Below are 16,628 nucleotides of genomic sequence, written 5' to 3'. Positions count from 1 at the left end.
TCAGCACTGAGCTTGCATTGTGTTTCCTGATCATTGTTATATCTTGTTTGCAGGCAGATGTTATAGAAAGGATCATTTATCTTCCAGATAAAATGATGAACTGGACAGCCGGGAGATCGTACTGCCAGGCAAACTACATTGACATGGTGACTTGGCAAACAGTGAAGAAATTAGATATGGCTCAGTGGTTAATGGGCTTAGATGTCACCCAAGTCTGGATTGGACTACATAGGGACCCAAAGAATGACTCACTCTGGAGATGGATAAATTTACAGTGAGTATCCTGTTCTGAAACAATATTTATGCTGTTTACAATATTTCAGTAGTTTGAAGTATGAATACAGTTGCAGTTGCTAAGCGAAATATCATTTGTTTGTTTCAGAACTGGAGAAGGGCTCACTGGAGAGGACCTCTCACTGAGGAGTGACTGGGCCAGTGGACAACAGAGCAGTCACTGTGCATTTGCGGAAAAAAGTGTGTGGTACAGTGATCTATGTTCATATAAACATGGTACATACTGCTCACACGGGACCAACATTCTATATAACACAGCTGAATGTAACTGGAGCAGTGCCTTGCAGTACTGTCAGGTTAATAACTATAACCTAGTCACAATCGCTAGTCTTGGACTAGCTAACTTAAAACAAGATAACTTACAAAGCACTGGGTGGATTGGACTATACAGAGAGGGTGGTGATAGCTGGAAGTGGACTGGAAGTACTCAGTCTAACTACAGAAAGTGGGCACCAGAACAACCACTCAACTCAGACTGTGGCTACTTTAATCCTTACACAACCAAGTGGTACAGCAATGTGTGCTCCAATGAGCTTCAGTTTGTCTGCTATGATGACAATCTGGTGCTGGTCAAAGAGAACAAAACGTGGGAGGAAGCCCTGATGTACTGCAAGGATCGAACTGAATCATGTGTTGACACCCCAGAGCCCTGCATTTACACCTACAATCTCCTGAGCATAGGTTCCTTAAAAGACTACAGCTATGTCAGAGACCGGATCTCCAGTGCCACAACTGATGAGGTTGGAGAATGTTTCTACACATTTTTACACAACACTGTCTTGAAATCCATTGACCTCGTAACTAGATTTCTCCCATATGGTACAGACCTGGCGTTTTTAAAGTGAACTATTGTATACCTGCCATTGTTTATCACATGTTGAATTTAAGTGAGTTCTGATCTTGTAGTTTATTTTTGTTTTGAGAGACCTGCAGAAATAAAACTCAATAAAATTTCTCAATAAAAATAATTTTAGAAGTTTTTAAAAAAAAAAGTATTTTGTATCTTGTAACCACTTTGTTAGGTTTAGAGTTTAATCAAAGAAAATCAAAAGAAATTTAAGACATATTACTTAGATTTTTTTAGCCTTGTTATTTAAAAGGAAATTCACAAAATAAATTATAAATCTAACTATACATTACAATGAATTGATTTTATACCAGTAATGTAGTAAGTCACCCTGCATGTATTACAATTTTGCACCACTGCTCTGTGGTCACTGTGTTGAACATGTGGTTTTTCCTCTGATAAAAGGAAAGAAAGTGAGAGCGAGTGACTTGCCTTGTATCTTTCAGGTTTGGACGGGCCTGCGCTTCCTGGCAGGGACGTGGTGGTGGGTGAATGGAGAGGAGCTGGACAGCCAGGAGATGCTGTCACTCTGTCCGTCACAGCAGAACCACTGTGGCACCCTGTCCAAATCCAGCACAGACAACTGGATCTCCAGAGACTGCACAGAAAAAAGAAACTTTGTCTGCTACAGAAAAACAAAATTTTTGTAGTTATGAAAAAACATGTCCTGAGCAGCCTCCTCGACTACATTTAAAGTTTCCCAGTGCTCTATTTTTAGTTTTAACAGTCTAAGCTTTTTTTTACTAACGAGTTGAGTGATATGCTCATATTTTATAATGATACATTATTTAGAATATTTTCAGAAAATAGAGATTTGACGTTCTCTTTAATAAGGTGCTTCATAAAGGTGAAGATTTTTTGCTTTTACTATTTGTAGTGGATCATGTTTTTTGTTGTGCTATAGAAATTCTATAGAACCTATCATAGACATATAAATACTGTAAGTTTTTATTTAAACTCTCATCATTAACATGAAATGATTTCTTTCTCTGACTGGATATCTAATGCTTATTGTTGAATATTAAAGTTCGTGCTATTTATTTGTTCAGCTGTTTTTGTTCAACTTTAATTTGTGTCCAAGTTCAATTTCAGGTTCATATTTGTGCATTTCTACCTTAGTTAAAATTTCAAATAAGCCGAATTAACTATTAATAACATTGATTTTGCTATGTACGATGAATGCTGATACATTTTAGTGACGCGAATTGATACTAAATAATATTTTTAAATCAAATTCTGAAAAGGTCTGATCCCAGCGCCGTTTCTTGTATGTAATGTCAGAATTATGAAACCAGTCAATGAACAGCACAGCAATTAAAAGATTACCATTTCGTAATTATTAAATGCTGGGTCATAATGACACCACTGTTTTGTTTTTTGTTTTTGTTTTTGTATTTTTTTTGAATGCCACATTTATGTTTATATGTCGACATGAATACAAGCGATTTCGATCAAGCTTTCCAGGTGGAACATTCCTGCACATGCCATAGTCGGAGGCTTTTTGAGGTAGAACCAAGGCGATTTCCGCTTGTCATTTAAGGAGACCTTATCAAGGTTTGCTGGTGTATCTCATCTTTTCTTTCACACTGTTGGCACTGAAAGGCTCAAAGCTTTGGTTTACACGTGTTACTGTAATGACACATAGCTTTGTGTTGACCTTCACCTGGGAAAATTAATGCGTTGGATTTAGCGGTGTGTCCCGTTCCATCACTGAACTTAGCTAACGTTAGCTGGGAAACAAATTAGTCGTTCCTATAATTAAGTACACGCTTTAATAGTTCTGTGGGATTTTAACAGACGCACTCGCTAAACACTTTATTCAGCTGTGACGGATTTGTTTTGTCCGAGCAGACTTAAATCATCTTATTAGCCTGTGAAGCTAACGCGATGTCGACACCAGCTAAACATGCAAACCTGCTTCATGTGTCGTGTTTTCTGTCACCGCAGGTTGAATATGTTTTGGTTTGGGACTAAGACATTTGAATATGTCACCATTGCTTCTGTAAACTTATAAGGGGGATATTTTAAATTCTTTAGAGTCATTTCTTTCTGTGTGTCAATGGGTGGGTAGTATTAAAAATGCTGTGAACTACATTGTCTGCTGTGTCCACCATCTGTGAAGTCTTATCTACTTTGTCTCTTTATTTCCAGGAGGCTGGATTTCTTGACCAGACATTATGACACTGTTTCATTTTGGAAACTGTTTTGCCCTGGCCTATTTCCCGTACTTCATAACGTATAAGTGCAGTGGTCTGTAAGTGTCTCAGTGATGATGCATGGCTACCTGCTGTGTGATTGGACAAAAACTCTGTATTGTTAGTTTTGTTTTTTACATCATTATCACATGTTTTCTTTCTAATCTTCTTAGTGATGTCACAGGTTTATTTCTACGTAATCCTTAGGGCTGTGTAGTATGCTCTTGAGTTTGGCAGTGCTTGAGCTTAATTACACAATGTATAGTTATCATATCTTGCCAAAGTGCTGTCTGAAATGATAATAACCTGTCATATACTGTATTTTGTGCCTTTTTATTTTACTTATGTGTTCCATCTTTAGTTCAGAATATAATGCCTTTTGGAGATGTGTCCAGGCTGGAGCCACCTATCTGTTTGTCCAACTCTGTAAGGTGAGTGAGCCTTCAGGTGATAAATTGATTTACATAAACTGTAATTTCCTCATTCAAAATGTCTCAAGAAAGTAAATACAATCAGCAATACAGTCAAGTGGGGGAGGCTGTATATAAAATGCAAACTAGCCTGTATCAGCAGTAGCATCTCTGTGTTTTAGAGTGAATTGGAGTTTTCTTGTGTTTCAGATGCTGTTCCTGGCTACGTTTTTCCCCACATGGGAAGGAGGAGCTGGAGTTTATGATTTTGTAGGGGTGAGTTTTAAGCTGCATCACTGTAGCATCAAGAAGGAAGATGAGCATTTTTGTTTCACATTTATTTTGCATTTATTTCACAACTGTAATTGCAAAAACTGTATAAAACACCAGCTTGTGTAATATAAAACATATTAATTTCCAGGAGTTTATGAAGGCAACAGTGGACCTGGCAGACCTGCTGGGGCTCCATCTTGTGATGTCTCGTAATGCTGGTAAAGGAGAGTACAAGATCATGGTGGCAGCCATGGGTTGGGCAACAGCAGAACTTGTGATGTCCAGGTAAGTAGCATGACTCCTAATGCAGAAGAAAGCTTGGTGTTACTTTGTCCAGTTATGACTCTGACCATGTCCTGTCATGCTTCTTCAGGTGTCTTCCTCTGTGGGTGGGAGCTAGAGGGATTGAGTTTGACTGGAAGTACATCCAGATGAGCTTTGACTCTAACATCAGTTTGGTGAGTAGCTGTTCTCCTCTGCTCTCCACTGTCTCTGGCTGTGTTTTGGATCTTCTGTCCTTGCCCTTCACGCTTTCTGTTGTTTTCTATGACACTCACTCACCTTCTTTCACTGTATCTAAATAAATGTTGTCACATTTAGATTTTTTTGTTTTGTTCCCCACATTGTGCATCCACCTCAATAACAGCAGTGTACAGAAAAGATTACAAGCTGTAATTGTTTCTCTTGTCAATGTTAAAATAAGCACGGATTTCAAAATGTGCCCATGAAATTCTCAATGTTTTTTTTTTTTTTTTAAATAATAAAAGTCTATTATACCGCAGTTGAATATGTCAAGTGAAAACTGAATTAAAATCATTTCTGTGTCTATAGGTCCATTATATTGCCATGGCAGCGGTGGTGTGGATGTTTACACGATATGACCTCCCTAAGAGCTTCAGGCTTCCTGTTACTGTTCTGCTGGCTCTCTGTGTCTACAAGGCCTTCTTAATGGAGTAGGTCTCCCACAACACTGATGTATACACAGCTCCAGACATATCACATAGTTTCTTCATCATCATGGATTGACAGTCACTGTGTAAATTAGTTATCCTGACTGTTGGAAGTCATTTTTTCCCAATTTAATTTAATTTAAGGAGTAGAAATAGAGAGCATGCATGTTAATTAGTGAGCCTTAGGGGTGTTACTAGGCAGACATCTTTACCTTCGGAGGGCCAGATTAGCTATTTTGTCATTTCCAGTCTTTATGGTAAGCTAAGGTAAACATGTCCTGGCCATGGTAAACCACATGATGGCGGTACTTAACAGCAACAACATGAACAGTAAGAGTAAGTACAGTTTATGCACATAGAACATATAAGAACTACAGAATTATTACATATAAACATGTACAACTACAGTTAAAATCACTTTACCAAGCTTCTCGTAGCATTTTCTACGTGTATGTTGCTTGATTAAACTATACTAATAGTATATATTGGCTCACCAATACAAGAAAACCTCTAAAGGGTGTTGAAGTTTTGATGAAGGAGAGGGAAATAAATGAAAGAGCTAGCAGATAATTTTAATGAATTACTATTTTGTGAGAGGGTTTGTTGAGCTGTCAGTGCTCATGCCTGCTTATGGGCAAGGTTTATTTATCTGGGTAAATTTGAAAGCTTTAGGCTCAGAAATGGAAAAGATAAATGTTACAAATGTCTGAAAATTTGAGTTTTTTTCACATTTGTGTGACCAAATATCTGAAATCTTTTCAATAAACTCACAATCCTTCACTGCCATAGCTAACATCAAATCAGTATTGTTTAGTTTTGTTCTTTAACATTGTAGCTTACAATGTGTTTCTGTGTGTGTCTTTAGGTTGTTTGTCCATGTGTTCCAGCTGGGCAGTTGGACAGTGTTGCTGGTCAAAGCCGTGCTAACTGGTGCCATCTCTCTCTGCTCTCTGTTTCTCTTCGTCACTCTGGTTCACAGCAACTAAGTAAACCTCAGCAACAAACCCCTGACACCATTAGTCTTGGTGTCAACAAAGACTGCAGAAAACTGCCTGTTCATTTATGGTAGTCGGACTGGTCAGATGCACGAATAAACAGGCTGACTAACAAGCCACCAGCTGGTAATCTAACCAGCGCCACACCCAGTCTGCTTGGACCATTGCTTTCAGTCTACCTATAAAAAACTGCAGCACACGTGGTGACATCAGGAGGCTTCTGTAATATATTTACCTGAGCTGTGTTGGTTTTGTGAAAAGATGAATTTTGTATCAAAACAACCACAAATGAATTGAGACTTGATAAAACAACGTTTTTCTTTTCTGTGTCTGGTCCAGTGAGCTTATGTGTTTTGTTGGGAAATACCCTAAATGGGTATATTATAAATAGGTGTCTGGTAGTTCTGTGATAGTATATTGAATGGCTACAAAATATATTAGTTAATTTATAGACAAGTAAATGCTACAACTCTGTGATGCACTGCTGACCTGCCCAGGGTGTTTCACCCAAAGAGAGCTGGGATAGGCTTCAGCAGATCCCCATGACTCTTGTTAGGAATAAGCAGATATAGTTAATGGATGAACGTTATAACCTATAAGTAGCTGAAACAGGTGAACTGTAGCTGATTATTGAAGAAACTGTAGCACAGCTTTAACATTCCACAGTCAAAAAGCGACACATGGCTTTCAGTTCAAACCCGGATAAACAGGCAAACACACCCAACAGGACAGGTCACAGAGCTATTCAGTGAAAATCCAGTTAATTTGTCACAAGTATTTTCTCTGTTCTTACACCTCGTTCTTTGACCTCCTACACCCTTTTCTGTTAGTTTATCCCTGCCTGGATTTTTTTCTGCTTCTGTCATTCTCTGTTTCAGCTGGAACCAACAAAACTCTCATTACTGAAATGCCACAATAGGGCTTATTGTCTGCGGTTGCTAAAAAAAATAATGCTCACTTAGAGAGAAGAATACAGTGATACAATGGCACTAACTTGACCTCGTGGATTCAAGTTAGATGAGTGAAGGATCAGGATGGTACCAGTGCCCGTCCATGCAATTTAATTTACCCATTATAAGATTAATAGTGTAGTCAGAATGAGCAGGCTTGTTGCACAGATGCGTATAAGTTATTAGCACCTCCTCAGTCACATCTTCAGTACCCAGGGTCACACAGAGGGCATCCTTCGGTACAAGGATGTCAAAATCCAACATTAAAATCAATGTCCTAGTGGAAGGAATGCTCAAGGAGGATTAGATCGAAATTCTTAGGTAGTTCAAACATCCTTTTTTAAACATCTGTGGCTGCACCTTTAGTGGGACCTTTTGCCCATTGCTGTAGGGAAAATAAAGGCTTTGTGTAACAATGGATGTGTTCAACCCAGAACACCTTGTTCTAATTCTTTGGAAGCTCCTACCTCTGCATTAGAAAAAAAGTGATGATGTAAAGTAAAAAATGTGATTCAGCCTGGCTAGATAGCATGGAAAATAAAGACAGTCAGCCAAAGGGAATGTCCCTGGCTACAGCATGAAGCAACATGTTTGTAACCAGTTAATAGGCTGCTGGTACCCAGCAGAGCTGTACACCCTGATCACAGTCGTCATGTCCTCCCCTGAATACATTGAAAACCATGGCCTCATCTTGGTCCTGATGGCCCACAGCATGGAGAGCTCGGGAGTATGACGTGTTTGCTGTGACTCACCCCAAATCAGGTACAGTATCCTGATTATCCAGTATTCTTCCTCTTTTTTTATCTTCTTTGGTTTTACAATGTTTGTCTTTTTTGTGTGACAGTAGTTTTAGTTTTTACAGCCAGTGACCTTATAGTTGTATTTTTTTTTTTTTACCTGGAGCAGTCTGTAGTCTCATTGGATTTTAAGTGAAGTGCATAAAAGTATATGCATTCAATAATTTAGAATATTAGATTTACCAACCAATTTCTTGGTTTAGCCTGCAGTGGGTGACTAATAAAAGACCTAGAGTCTGATTATCTAGGGCGTTCTGTAGGTGTCAAAGTCAAGTCATCAATAGCTGCTGCACTATCTTTGTGCTACCCACCTGGATTAGATATGTTCAGCCAATCAGAAGCTGCAAAGAGGACTCATTAGAAAACAAACAGGACAGTGGCCCCTGAGCACTGGAGCTCTTAAGGAAAATACTGACATTCTCTCTCTGTCACACACTCACACTGAGTAACAGTGAACCGATGGAAGTTCCATTTGATAAGTTTGATAAGGCAGAGAAAACTAAAAACTAAAATATTTGTCCCTGCTATAATCAAATTGTAGTTAAATACACAGTCAGCTGGGGAACTAGCCATGTTCGTGCTGGTAAGTGACTTCATTGTAGGAGTATCCTCAGGGGCTGATTTTACCTTGTACTATCTTTCATACCTGAATGTGGCATTTGGGTCATTTTACATTTTTAGTTCCAACTATCCCAAGTGCTGAAGTCTGGCTTGTCTTCTCATAAATGAACCATAAATTTGTAAATTTGATTTTCCAGTTACAATATGTCACAACCTGAGACACAGTTGTGACAGGTAGTTAGAGGCTTTGGTGATGTGAGGTGAAAGGTCTTTAAAAACAAATGGTGTCACCATGTAATTGCGCCACACCTGATAAGAGTCAGGTCAGAAATGTTTTGTTTCATGTCATCTTTTTCTCTTCTACAGAAAAATAATACATTTCTGAAATTTGAGCAAATGTTTGGCTTTAAAACTAGCTTCTATTCAGCTTGGACTTATATGGTTGTTACTCATTTTATCTCTCTGTTGTCCTTTTGGGTTTGTTTTCTGTAGTTAGGCTGGATTGTGTTGGTATTGCAATCATCCTTCCAACTTAGTTCAAAACTGTATGTGAATCACCTCCAGATGATTTCTCCATCTTCTTGTTCAAACTTAATTTAAATGCGATGCTGTTTAAATTCAATATAAATTTATGTCATTTATAGTAAGTCTGCCTTTTAATGTTGAGGTGTGTTTGGTTTATAGACATGGATCATAGTTTCAGTCACATTGTCAGAAGTTGGTCGTGATATATCTTGACATTGGCTAAATAACCTGTGTTAGAGAAATTAAAATGTTTACCCTCCTGTGACCTGATCCACCTTACTTTAGTATAACTGAAACACTTCTGAATAGGGCCTATAGTGTGTAATCGTTGCTCTCAGTGAGCACACTTTGCTCTAACCTTGACTATTTAATAAGAGCCCAGATGTCTTTCTGTAAGAAATCCCCTCCCTTTTGTATTACCATGAAAACTGATGTGTTAGGCTGCAAGCAGCCAGTGATCCTCATGCGGTACCAAGGTGCTGTGTGACTGTTACTCCTTGCAAGTAAAACTTCTATATAATCTTACCGAAGTTCGTCCTCTGAGTCTATTTGTTAAAAGAATTTACCTAACAACCTGTTACTAGTGTTCTATATATTTTCAGGGCAAAATCGATATTTACATCCAGTGTTTAGAACCTAACCTTATCTGAAACCTGGAATGTGAGAATGATCTGAATTAGTGTGTGAAAATCCAAATATACGTGAACTGTTTAACGTCAGAATGAAGTTTCTATATGAATGAGTAAGAAGGGACCGGAGGTCAGGTGCTCGACACCAAAATGATTTCACATGAGAATTTGTAACTAGTCATTGTCTGGCATTCTACCGTATAAATGGCCAAACACTTAGTTGAAGTCAGCTCAGTTCACTTTCAATGAAGACATTTATCATAGAATCATATAGATAGTTCAGTATGAGAATTTCTGTCCTGGCATGAGAACAAACACCTGCTGCTTCACATAAATAAAAGAGCATGTCCATGTGTTCCTGTTTCTTTTTTTCTACCCAGTGTAAACATACAGTGATCTGAAACTATTCAGAGGAGGAGCTATGGGAGACACAATCCCCCGAGGGGAGAGGAGAAGAGTGTCACATCTTGATACAGCACCTGTACTATATTTTTGTTCTCATAACAAGATGTCTTTTGAAGAGATGTATCTGATTTATCATGGACTTGTACTTCCAAGACAGTCTTATTGTTCAGAGAGCCTGAGGTTTGCACAAGAGTTCACCTTTAAAGATGATGACATCGTGGTTGTCACTTATCCAAAGTCAGGTCAGTGTTTTCATCAGACTGAAGCAGAAGAGTAATCATGAACTTTACTTGTTATTTTAACCATCATTTCCAAACATGGGGGGGGGGGGGGACTGCACTGTTGGTATCTGCTTAACAGTTGGATTATTCATTATTATATTTAATTTAAAGTTAAAACTCCTGGGGGGGGGACTGCACTGTTGGTATCTGCTTAACAGTTGGATTATTCATTATTATATTTAATTTAAAGTTAAAACTCCTGGGGGGGGGACTGCACTGTTGGTATCTGCTTAACAGTTGGATTATTCATTATTATATTTAATTTAAAATAAGTTTTATGAAGTTATGTGTGTATGTGAGTGGCTGAGATTGCACAGAGACTCACTCTCTCTCCGTGAGGTACCCTTAGATGCCTCTTTATTTCTCAGTCACCTCCTGCACACTCAGCTCTGGGTCTGGACTTCAGCACCTGAACATTAGCTCCACCTGGCCTCAGTTATTAAAGCAAACAGCATAAGAAGAGTCAGTTTGCAGCCTACAAATGTTGCTATCAGCTGACTCTGAATTTCCCTCTCTCTCTCTTCTGGTTCAGTACCAGCCTACAACTGAGCCTCTGGATGCTCACTAGGACTTGAACCCATGATGTCTTTAGCAGTCATTCACTGGATGTGTCTCTGCACATTATTTCAGATATTACTTCAAAATAAGATGCAGGCTTTATGACATTGGAGAAATAACTTGTAAATTGCAGGTACAGTCTGGATGCAGGAGATTCTTCCACTGGTGCTGAATGGGGGGGATCTGACACCAGTCCTGACCATTCCTAACTGGGACAGGGTCCCCTGGTTTGGAACGCCAAGATTTGCTTTGGTCGTGGATCAGTTGGCGTCTCCCCGAGCACTGGTCACACATTTTCCCTACCACCTCATGCCCCCCTCCTTCCATACCTCCAAAGCCAAGGTAAATAAGTGGAGAGTTTTTGGGATACTCTCATTTGTAACTGTCTTTATCTCATCCCATATTTAATACCTGCTGCACTTTATGGTCTTAATGTTTCTTACATTTTATGTCTGTTGTGTTTCTGCCGTAGGTGATCTACATCATGAGGAACCCCAAAGATGCCTTGGTGTCCTCCTTCTACTTCCACCAGATGGCTGTGTTCCTGGAGGATCCTGGAACCTTTGATGAGTTCATGGACAAATTCCTGGAGGGCAGAGGTCAGAGGTCACATCATAAAGCGTTTACTCAGAGAAGTGTATGAATTACAGGGAAATGGAGTTCAGAATTTTGGTTCATTACCATGTAAACAGTTTTTGCATGGTGAAAATTAAAAAGTACACTTGTGAACTCCTTTTAGCCACTAGAGGATCAACAAACCCACAACCTCTCCTTTCCACTCTTTGCCCCTCCAATCCTGAGTCACTTCCAGGTAAACAATGGATGCCTGGTTTTGACAAAATGTAGAAAAGGCAGCTTCCAGTCCAAAGATGGTGTTAAATGACTAAAGAGTCCTGTCTCTGCAACATTAAAGCAGCACAATGTCAATGATGAGGGTGACTGAATTTTCATACATAGATTATATGTGTGGCTGTCAGGAGACAACAGGTAGGACTAACTTACAGAAAGTATTTTGATAACTCAGAGTAGAGAAGCTGGGATAAGCAGTTTAGCTGAGAAATCCCACATGCTGTGAAAGACAAACTCATTTCTGCATTAGAGCAGTGATTGTGTATCGGCCATACTGTGGTCCACTGTCTGTGTTGTCTGCAGTGCTGTTTGGAAAATGGACAGACCATGTGAAGAGTTGGAGACACACAGAGCTGGGAGACAGAATAATGTACATCACATATGAAGAAATGGTTCAGGTGAAACACTCGCCAACACTCCACGAAATAATGTTGAGTTCTTGTAATTGGTCTGTTTTTTTTTTTGTGTGTGCTTTAAGGCTACACTTAGGGCAGTATGTTAGTGCAGTGGTTAGCACTGTTACCTCACTGTAAGAAGGTTCTGAGTTCAAACCTGATGACTGAAGCCACAGCAAAGCGATGCTATTTAAATGTGACCAGTCAAACTGGGTTCTTTTAAATGGCCTCACGATGAGAATAAATAAAAGAGCATGTCCATGTGTTCCTGTTCTAGGACCTGCCTGCAGCTCTCAGGCATATTTCAGGTTTCCTGAGCAGGAACCTGAGTGAAGAAGCCATTCAGAAGATAACAGAGCAATGCTCCTTCAACACCATGAAGGCCAACGCAATGTCCAACTTCAGTCTGGTCCCGAAAATATACATGGACCCTGACAAATCATCATTTTTCAGGAAAGGTCAGTCTCTGTATCAAATCATACTTTATATCTATAGCACTGTGAATTGAGTCAGAACTTCACAAAGTTAAAACAGGATAAAATAGAAGGAACAATAAAAAACATAAAATCAGAAAACAGAAGAATAGAAGAGAGAGCCAGATAAAGCCTGGCCAAAAAAAAAGTTTTAGGTCCAGATTTATAAGTGTCTATATTGTCAATGAAATTAAGCTTGGGTGACAGACAGTTCCACAGTCTTGGGGCAGAAACAGCAAATGCTTTTTAACCCCACTTGGATTTAGTTTTTGGTGTTTCCAGGAAGTTCTGATCTGCAGTTTGTAGAGGTCTACCAGTTTCATAGGACTGAACAAGTTACATGAGATGCAATGGTGCCCGACCTTGTAAAGCTTTAAAAGCAGAAACTAAAAATCTTAAAATGAATTCAAAAGCAAACCTGGATCTAGTGCAGTTAGTGCAAACCTGTGGTAATGTGAGTATATTTTCCTGTGGATGTTAAAAATTAGGCAGCATCTTTTTTGAACTAGCTGGAACCAATTTACTGATCTTACAGACAACCCAACATACAGAATCATTACAGTAATCCAGTAAGAAATGTATGAAAGCATAACTTTCTCCAGATCTGTTGAAATGATAAAATGGCAGTAAAATGAATAAAAGACTACCTTGGACAGTAATTGTAAATAGTATCAAATTTTAAAGTGGTGTAACAGGTTTGCCAAATAATATGTACTTGGTTTTGCTCTAATTTAAACAGTCCATCACAGTCCGCAATGAAGAAATTTATTTGCTCTAACTGGAAAATTTGCAGGTCATCAGCATTGCAGCAGTAATTCAAGTTTCATCAATCAGATTTCTTTATATTATTTTGTCAAAGTCTGATTAATCGTTCAATTAAAAAAAATTTGATTAATGGACACATTTTAAAATACATTCAATTGATTATTAAAATGGTCGTTTGTTGTAGAGTAATGACACAGATCATTTTTTGTCTTAAGTGTAAGATTAAATGTCTGTCAGGTTTCCGGAGAATTCTTATTTAACTTTAGGACCACAGATGCGCCCACTCCGGTAGTCACGGTTCAAGACAAAACTTTATTCAACTAACCAAGGAACACATTGACGAGAAACATGAACACGGGACAAAGACATGGACACAAGGGAACAAGGCATGAGGGTCTGGGTCACACGCACCAGACCACACAGACACATGAACACAAGACTAGGGAATCAAGGCATGAAGCAGTCTGGGTTACACACACCTAGAGAGACACACCAGACCACACAGACACATGAAAACAAGAAGGGAACAGAAACTCGAACATGAACAGAGAAAAGCATGAGGGTGTACACTAAGGGGACATGACACATCTACTCAACATGGTGAGGGGATTCAGGGAGGACAACACACAAAACACCTTGGACAAAGAACAGTCTTGAAACAAACACATAAAGAAAAGAAACCACTTAACCTGGGAAAACAAATGAGCAGTCCATGATCAAAATCCAAAGGAGAATGCAAGTGTATCAACAGACTCAAAAACAATGTCTTAGCAGGACTCAAAACAAAGGATTAACAGCTCTCAGAACAGTAGCTCTAGCACAGCAGTACAGAACAGACAACCTGGCAACTAAAACATGGTTCAACCAAGGTATATAAAGACAAGGAACAAAACAAGAAACAGGTGAAAACAATCAAACTAATCAGGTCAACGTAACGGGAACAGAGTAAACAAAAACCAGTTCCTGTCAGGATCCTACAAAATAAAAGAAACAGGAAGTCAAAAAATGCAGATCCTGACAGTCTGACTGTACTGTTATTTATTTATTTATTTATTTTTACTAAACAGTACATTTTCTTTCACATCAGACATTTATGGTGTTTATGACATTGTGTGTTTTTGTTTCAGGTGTTGTTGGAGATTGGATAAACCATTTCAGCTCAGTCCAACTGGCCCGATTCACATCAGTCATTCAGAAAGAGCTGGAGGGTGAGAGCTTCTCACTGCCGTGGAGTCTGGATTAAGCGAGAGCTGGAGCAAAGACAGGGAGGCAGAGAGGTTCATCCACCAACTGCTGATCCTACTGTCATTTCAGTGTAACCTCTGATAAGTAATTACTGTGGACTATATATATATATATATAGTTCTGATTTATTTGGTGCTATCTACAAGTAATTACACATATTTTACACAAGGAGGTGGAATAATTGTCTAATAAATGTATAATTACTGTCTTATTGCAATATTTCAATTGGTGTTTTTATTCATAAAATGCGGGTAATTTACTAGTTTGTAGCAATCCCAAGTGACAGCAACATCAGAAAGAAGGAACACGAGAAGCTGGAGAAATACCAAGGGCTTAAAGAAGAGCTAGAAAAGATGTGGAAGGTGAAGGCAACAGTGGTCCCCGTGGTAATCGGCACCCTCGGGGCTGTGACCCCCAAACTGGGAGAGTGGCTCCAACAGATCCCAGGAACAACATCAGAGATCTCAGTCCAGAAGAGCGCAGTGCTAGGAACAGCTAAGATACTGCGAAGAACCCTCAAACTCCCAGGCCTCTGGTAGAGGACCCGATATTGAGGAAGACACACACACCACCCATAGGGGTGAGAAGGGAAAATTATATATATATACATATATGCTCCAATTTTAAACCAAATTTCCGTCTAATTTCAAATCTTCCTCTCATTTCTAACTTATTGGAAAAAGTAGTTTCAACGCAGGTTCACACTCACCTCAGTGTCAATAACCTTTTCGAATCATTTCGGTCTGGATTCTGTTCTAATCATAGAACAGAAACTGCTCTGGTGAAAGTTACCAACGACCTCTTGTTTGCTGCTGATGCTGGAATATTAACAATCCTTGTCCTGCTAGATTTGAGAGCAACCTTTGACGCTATTTTTCACCCAATTCTATTAAAACGTTTAGCTACAATTTGCATCACTGACATACCTCTTGCGTGGTTCACTTCATACCTCTCTGATCATACCCAGTTTGTACAATTAAAAAAAATTCCGCTCTCAGCCTCTCCCAGTCAGCTGTGGTGTTCCCCAAGGCTCTGTCCATGGTCCCCTGCTGTTCCTGATTTATCGTCTCCCTCTTGGTTTTATCTTCAGAAAATTCAGTGTACATGTCCATTTTTATGCAGACAATACACAACTTTACATCACCACAAAGCCTAACTCTGCTCTTCCACCCTCCTGTCTCACCAACTGCTTAAATGAAATAAACACTTGGTTTTCCTGCAATTTTCTCAAACTTAACAGCAATAAAACAGAGGTTCTCCTCATAGAGTCAAAATCCACCTTATCCAAGTCCAACAATTTCTCACTCTGCATCGATGGTTCTTCAATTTCTCCCTCTCCTCAGGTTAAAAACCTAGGGGTCATCCTTGACGGCACTCTGTCCTTCGAGTTCCATATAAACAATATCTGCAGATCAAGTTACCTCCAGCTACGCAACATTTCTCACCCCACACACTGCTGTCACTCTTATACATGCTCTGGTCACCTCCCGTATTGATTACTGCAATTCTCTTCTAACTGGCCTACCACAAAAACTCCTACATAAACTCCAACTTATTCATAACTTTGCTGCCCGTATCATAACCCAAATTCCCTTAATGCACCACATTACCCCCACCCTCCAACAACTTCATTGGTTCCCTATTAAATACTGTATAGAGTTTAAAATTCTCCTCCTCACATTTAAAGCACTTCAAAATCTCGCTCCCCCTTACTTATTGGAGGTCGTTCAGTTCTACACCCCCCCACACACTCTTCGCTCTTCTTCATCAAGGCTTCTAGTTACACCCCCTTCCCGCTTGACCACCATGGGTTCTAGAGCCTTCAGCCATACTGCTCCACGTCTCTGGAATTCTCTCCCGGAAATAATCCGTAACATAGATTCTCCAACTAAATTCACATTTCACCTTATGACTCAGGTGAACCGTTTATCCTACATGATGTAAGGCTGCACTCAAATCTCCACTCATTTGTCTTCAAGTATCTTAAATTATGACTGTTTTTGTTTTATTAATATTGTTCAGTGTTATCTTTATAAAAGTTCTTTTGTTTTATCTTTTATCTGGAAGGTGACCTTGGGTGACCAGAAAGGCGCCTATATAAATAAAATGCATTATTATTATTATTATTATTATTATTATTATATAAGGACAAGTTCTCCAGTGAAGTAAGTCAGCTAGGCTTCTCGATAATGAGCTTCTACGTTGACTTTACCATAATACTTCCGGGATGT

At 39.2% G+C, this 16,628-nt stretch overlaps 2 protein-coding genes across 4 annotated transcripts; both read left to right on the top strand.

Annotated features, from left to right (window-relative positions):
* Positions 1–2,627: 2,627 nt before the first annotated feature.
* On the top strand, positions 2,628–6,170 carry tmem147 (transmembrane protein 147). Of its 2 annotated transcripts, none has more exons than XM_026293852.1 (8): positions 2,628–2,695; positions 3,293–3,395; positions 3,698–3,767; positions 3,957–4,022; positions 4,168–4,304; positions 4,393–4,477; positions 4,851–4,972; positions 5,835–6,170. In XM_026293852.1, exons 2-8 carry the CDS (start codon positions 3,319–3,321, stop codon positions 5,953–5,955), a joined length of 678 nt encoding a protein of 225 aa, XP_026149637.1. In that variant the 5' UTR covers positions 2,628–2,695; positions 3,293–3,318; the 3' UTR covers positions 5,956–6,170. The 2 variants fall into 2 exon arrangements, with proteins under 2 accessions (XP_026149637.1, XP_026149638.1); XM_026293853.1 differs by lacking the exon at positions 2,628–2,695 and adding an exon at positions 2,696–2,833.
* A 1,392-nt stretch (positions 6,171–7,562) lies between these two features.
* LOC113122439 (sulfotransferase 2B1-like) lies at positions 7,563–14,614 on the top strand. 2 transcript variants are annotated; one of them, XM_026293788.1, is made up of 6 exons: positions 7,563–7,676; positions 10,804–11,012; positions 11,143–11,269; positions 11,823–11,917; positions 12,192–12,372; positions 14,280–14,614. In XM_026293788.1, the coding sequence occupies exons 2-6, from the start codon at positions 10,815–10,817 to the stop codon at positions 14,393–14,395; spliced, it is 717 nt and encodes a 238-aa protein (XP_026149573.1). In that variant the 5' UTR covers positions 7,563–7,676; positions 10,804–10,814; the 3' UTR covers positions 14,396–14,614. The 2 variants fall into 2 exon arrangements, with proteins under 2 accessions (XP_026149573.1, XP_026149572.1); XM_026293787.1 differs by lacking the exon at positions 7,563–7,676 and adding an exon at positions 9,875–10,073.
* Positions 14,615–16,628: the final 2,014 nt, after the last annotated feature.

The sequence above is a fragment of the Mastacembelus armatus genome, chromosome 16 (assembly GCF_900324485.2).
Source record: "Mastacembelus armatus chromosome 16, fMasArm1.2, whole genome shotgun sequence".
Lineage (NCBI taxonomy): Eukaryota > Metazoa > Chordata > Actinopteri > Synbranchiformes > Mastacembelidae > Mastacembelus > Mastacembelus armatus.
The sequence above is the reverse complement of the archived record's forward strand: the minus strand, read 5'-3'. Positions and strand labels throughout refer to the sequence as shown.

Excerpts from the sequence above, each read along its gene's own strand:
- tmem147 (XM_026293852.1), top strand. The coding sequence starts at position 3,319 with ATGACACTGTTTCATTTTGGAAACTGTTTTGCCCTGGCCTATTTCCCG. Across the intron at positions 3,396-3,697 it reads ACGTATAAGTGCAGTGGTCT|TTCAGAATATAATGCCTTTT; the intron begins GTAAGTGTCTCA and ends TTCCATCTTTAG. Across the intron at positions 3,768-3,956 it reads TGTTTGTCCAACTCTGTAAG|ATGCTGTTCCTGGCTACGTT; the intron begins GTGAGTGAGCCT and ends CTTGTGTTTCAG.
- LOC113122439 (XM_026293787.1), top strand. The coding sequence starts at position 9,935 with ATGTCTTTTGAAGAGATGTATCTGATTTATCATGGACTTGTACTTCCA. Across the intron at positions 11,270-11,822 it reads CAAATTCCTGGAGGGCAGAG|TGCTGTTTGGAAAATGGACA; the intron begins GTCAGAGGTCAC and ends TGTTGTCTGCAG. Across the intron at positions 11,918-12,191 it reads CATATGAAGAAATGGTTCAG|GACCTGCCTGCAGCTCTCAG; the intron begins GTGAAACACTCG and ends TTCCTGTTCTAG.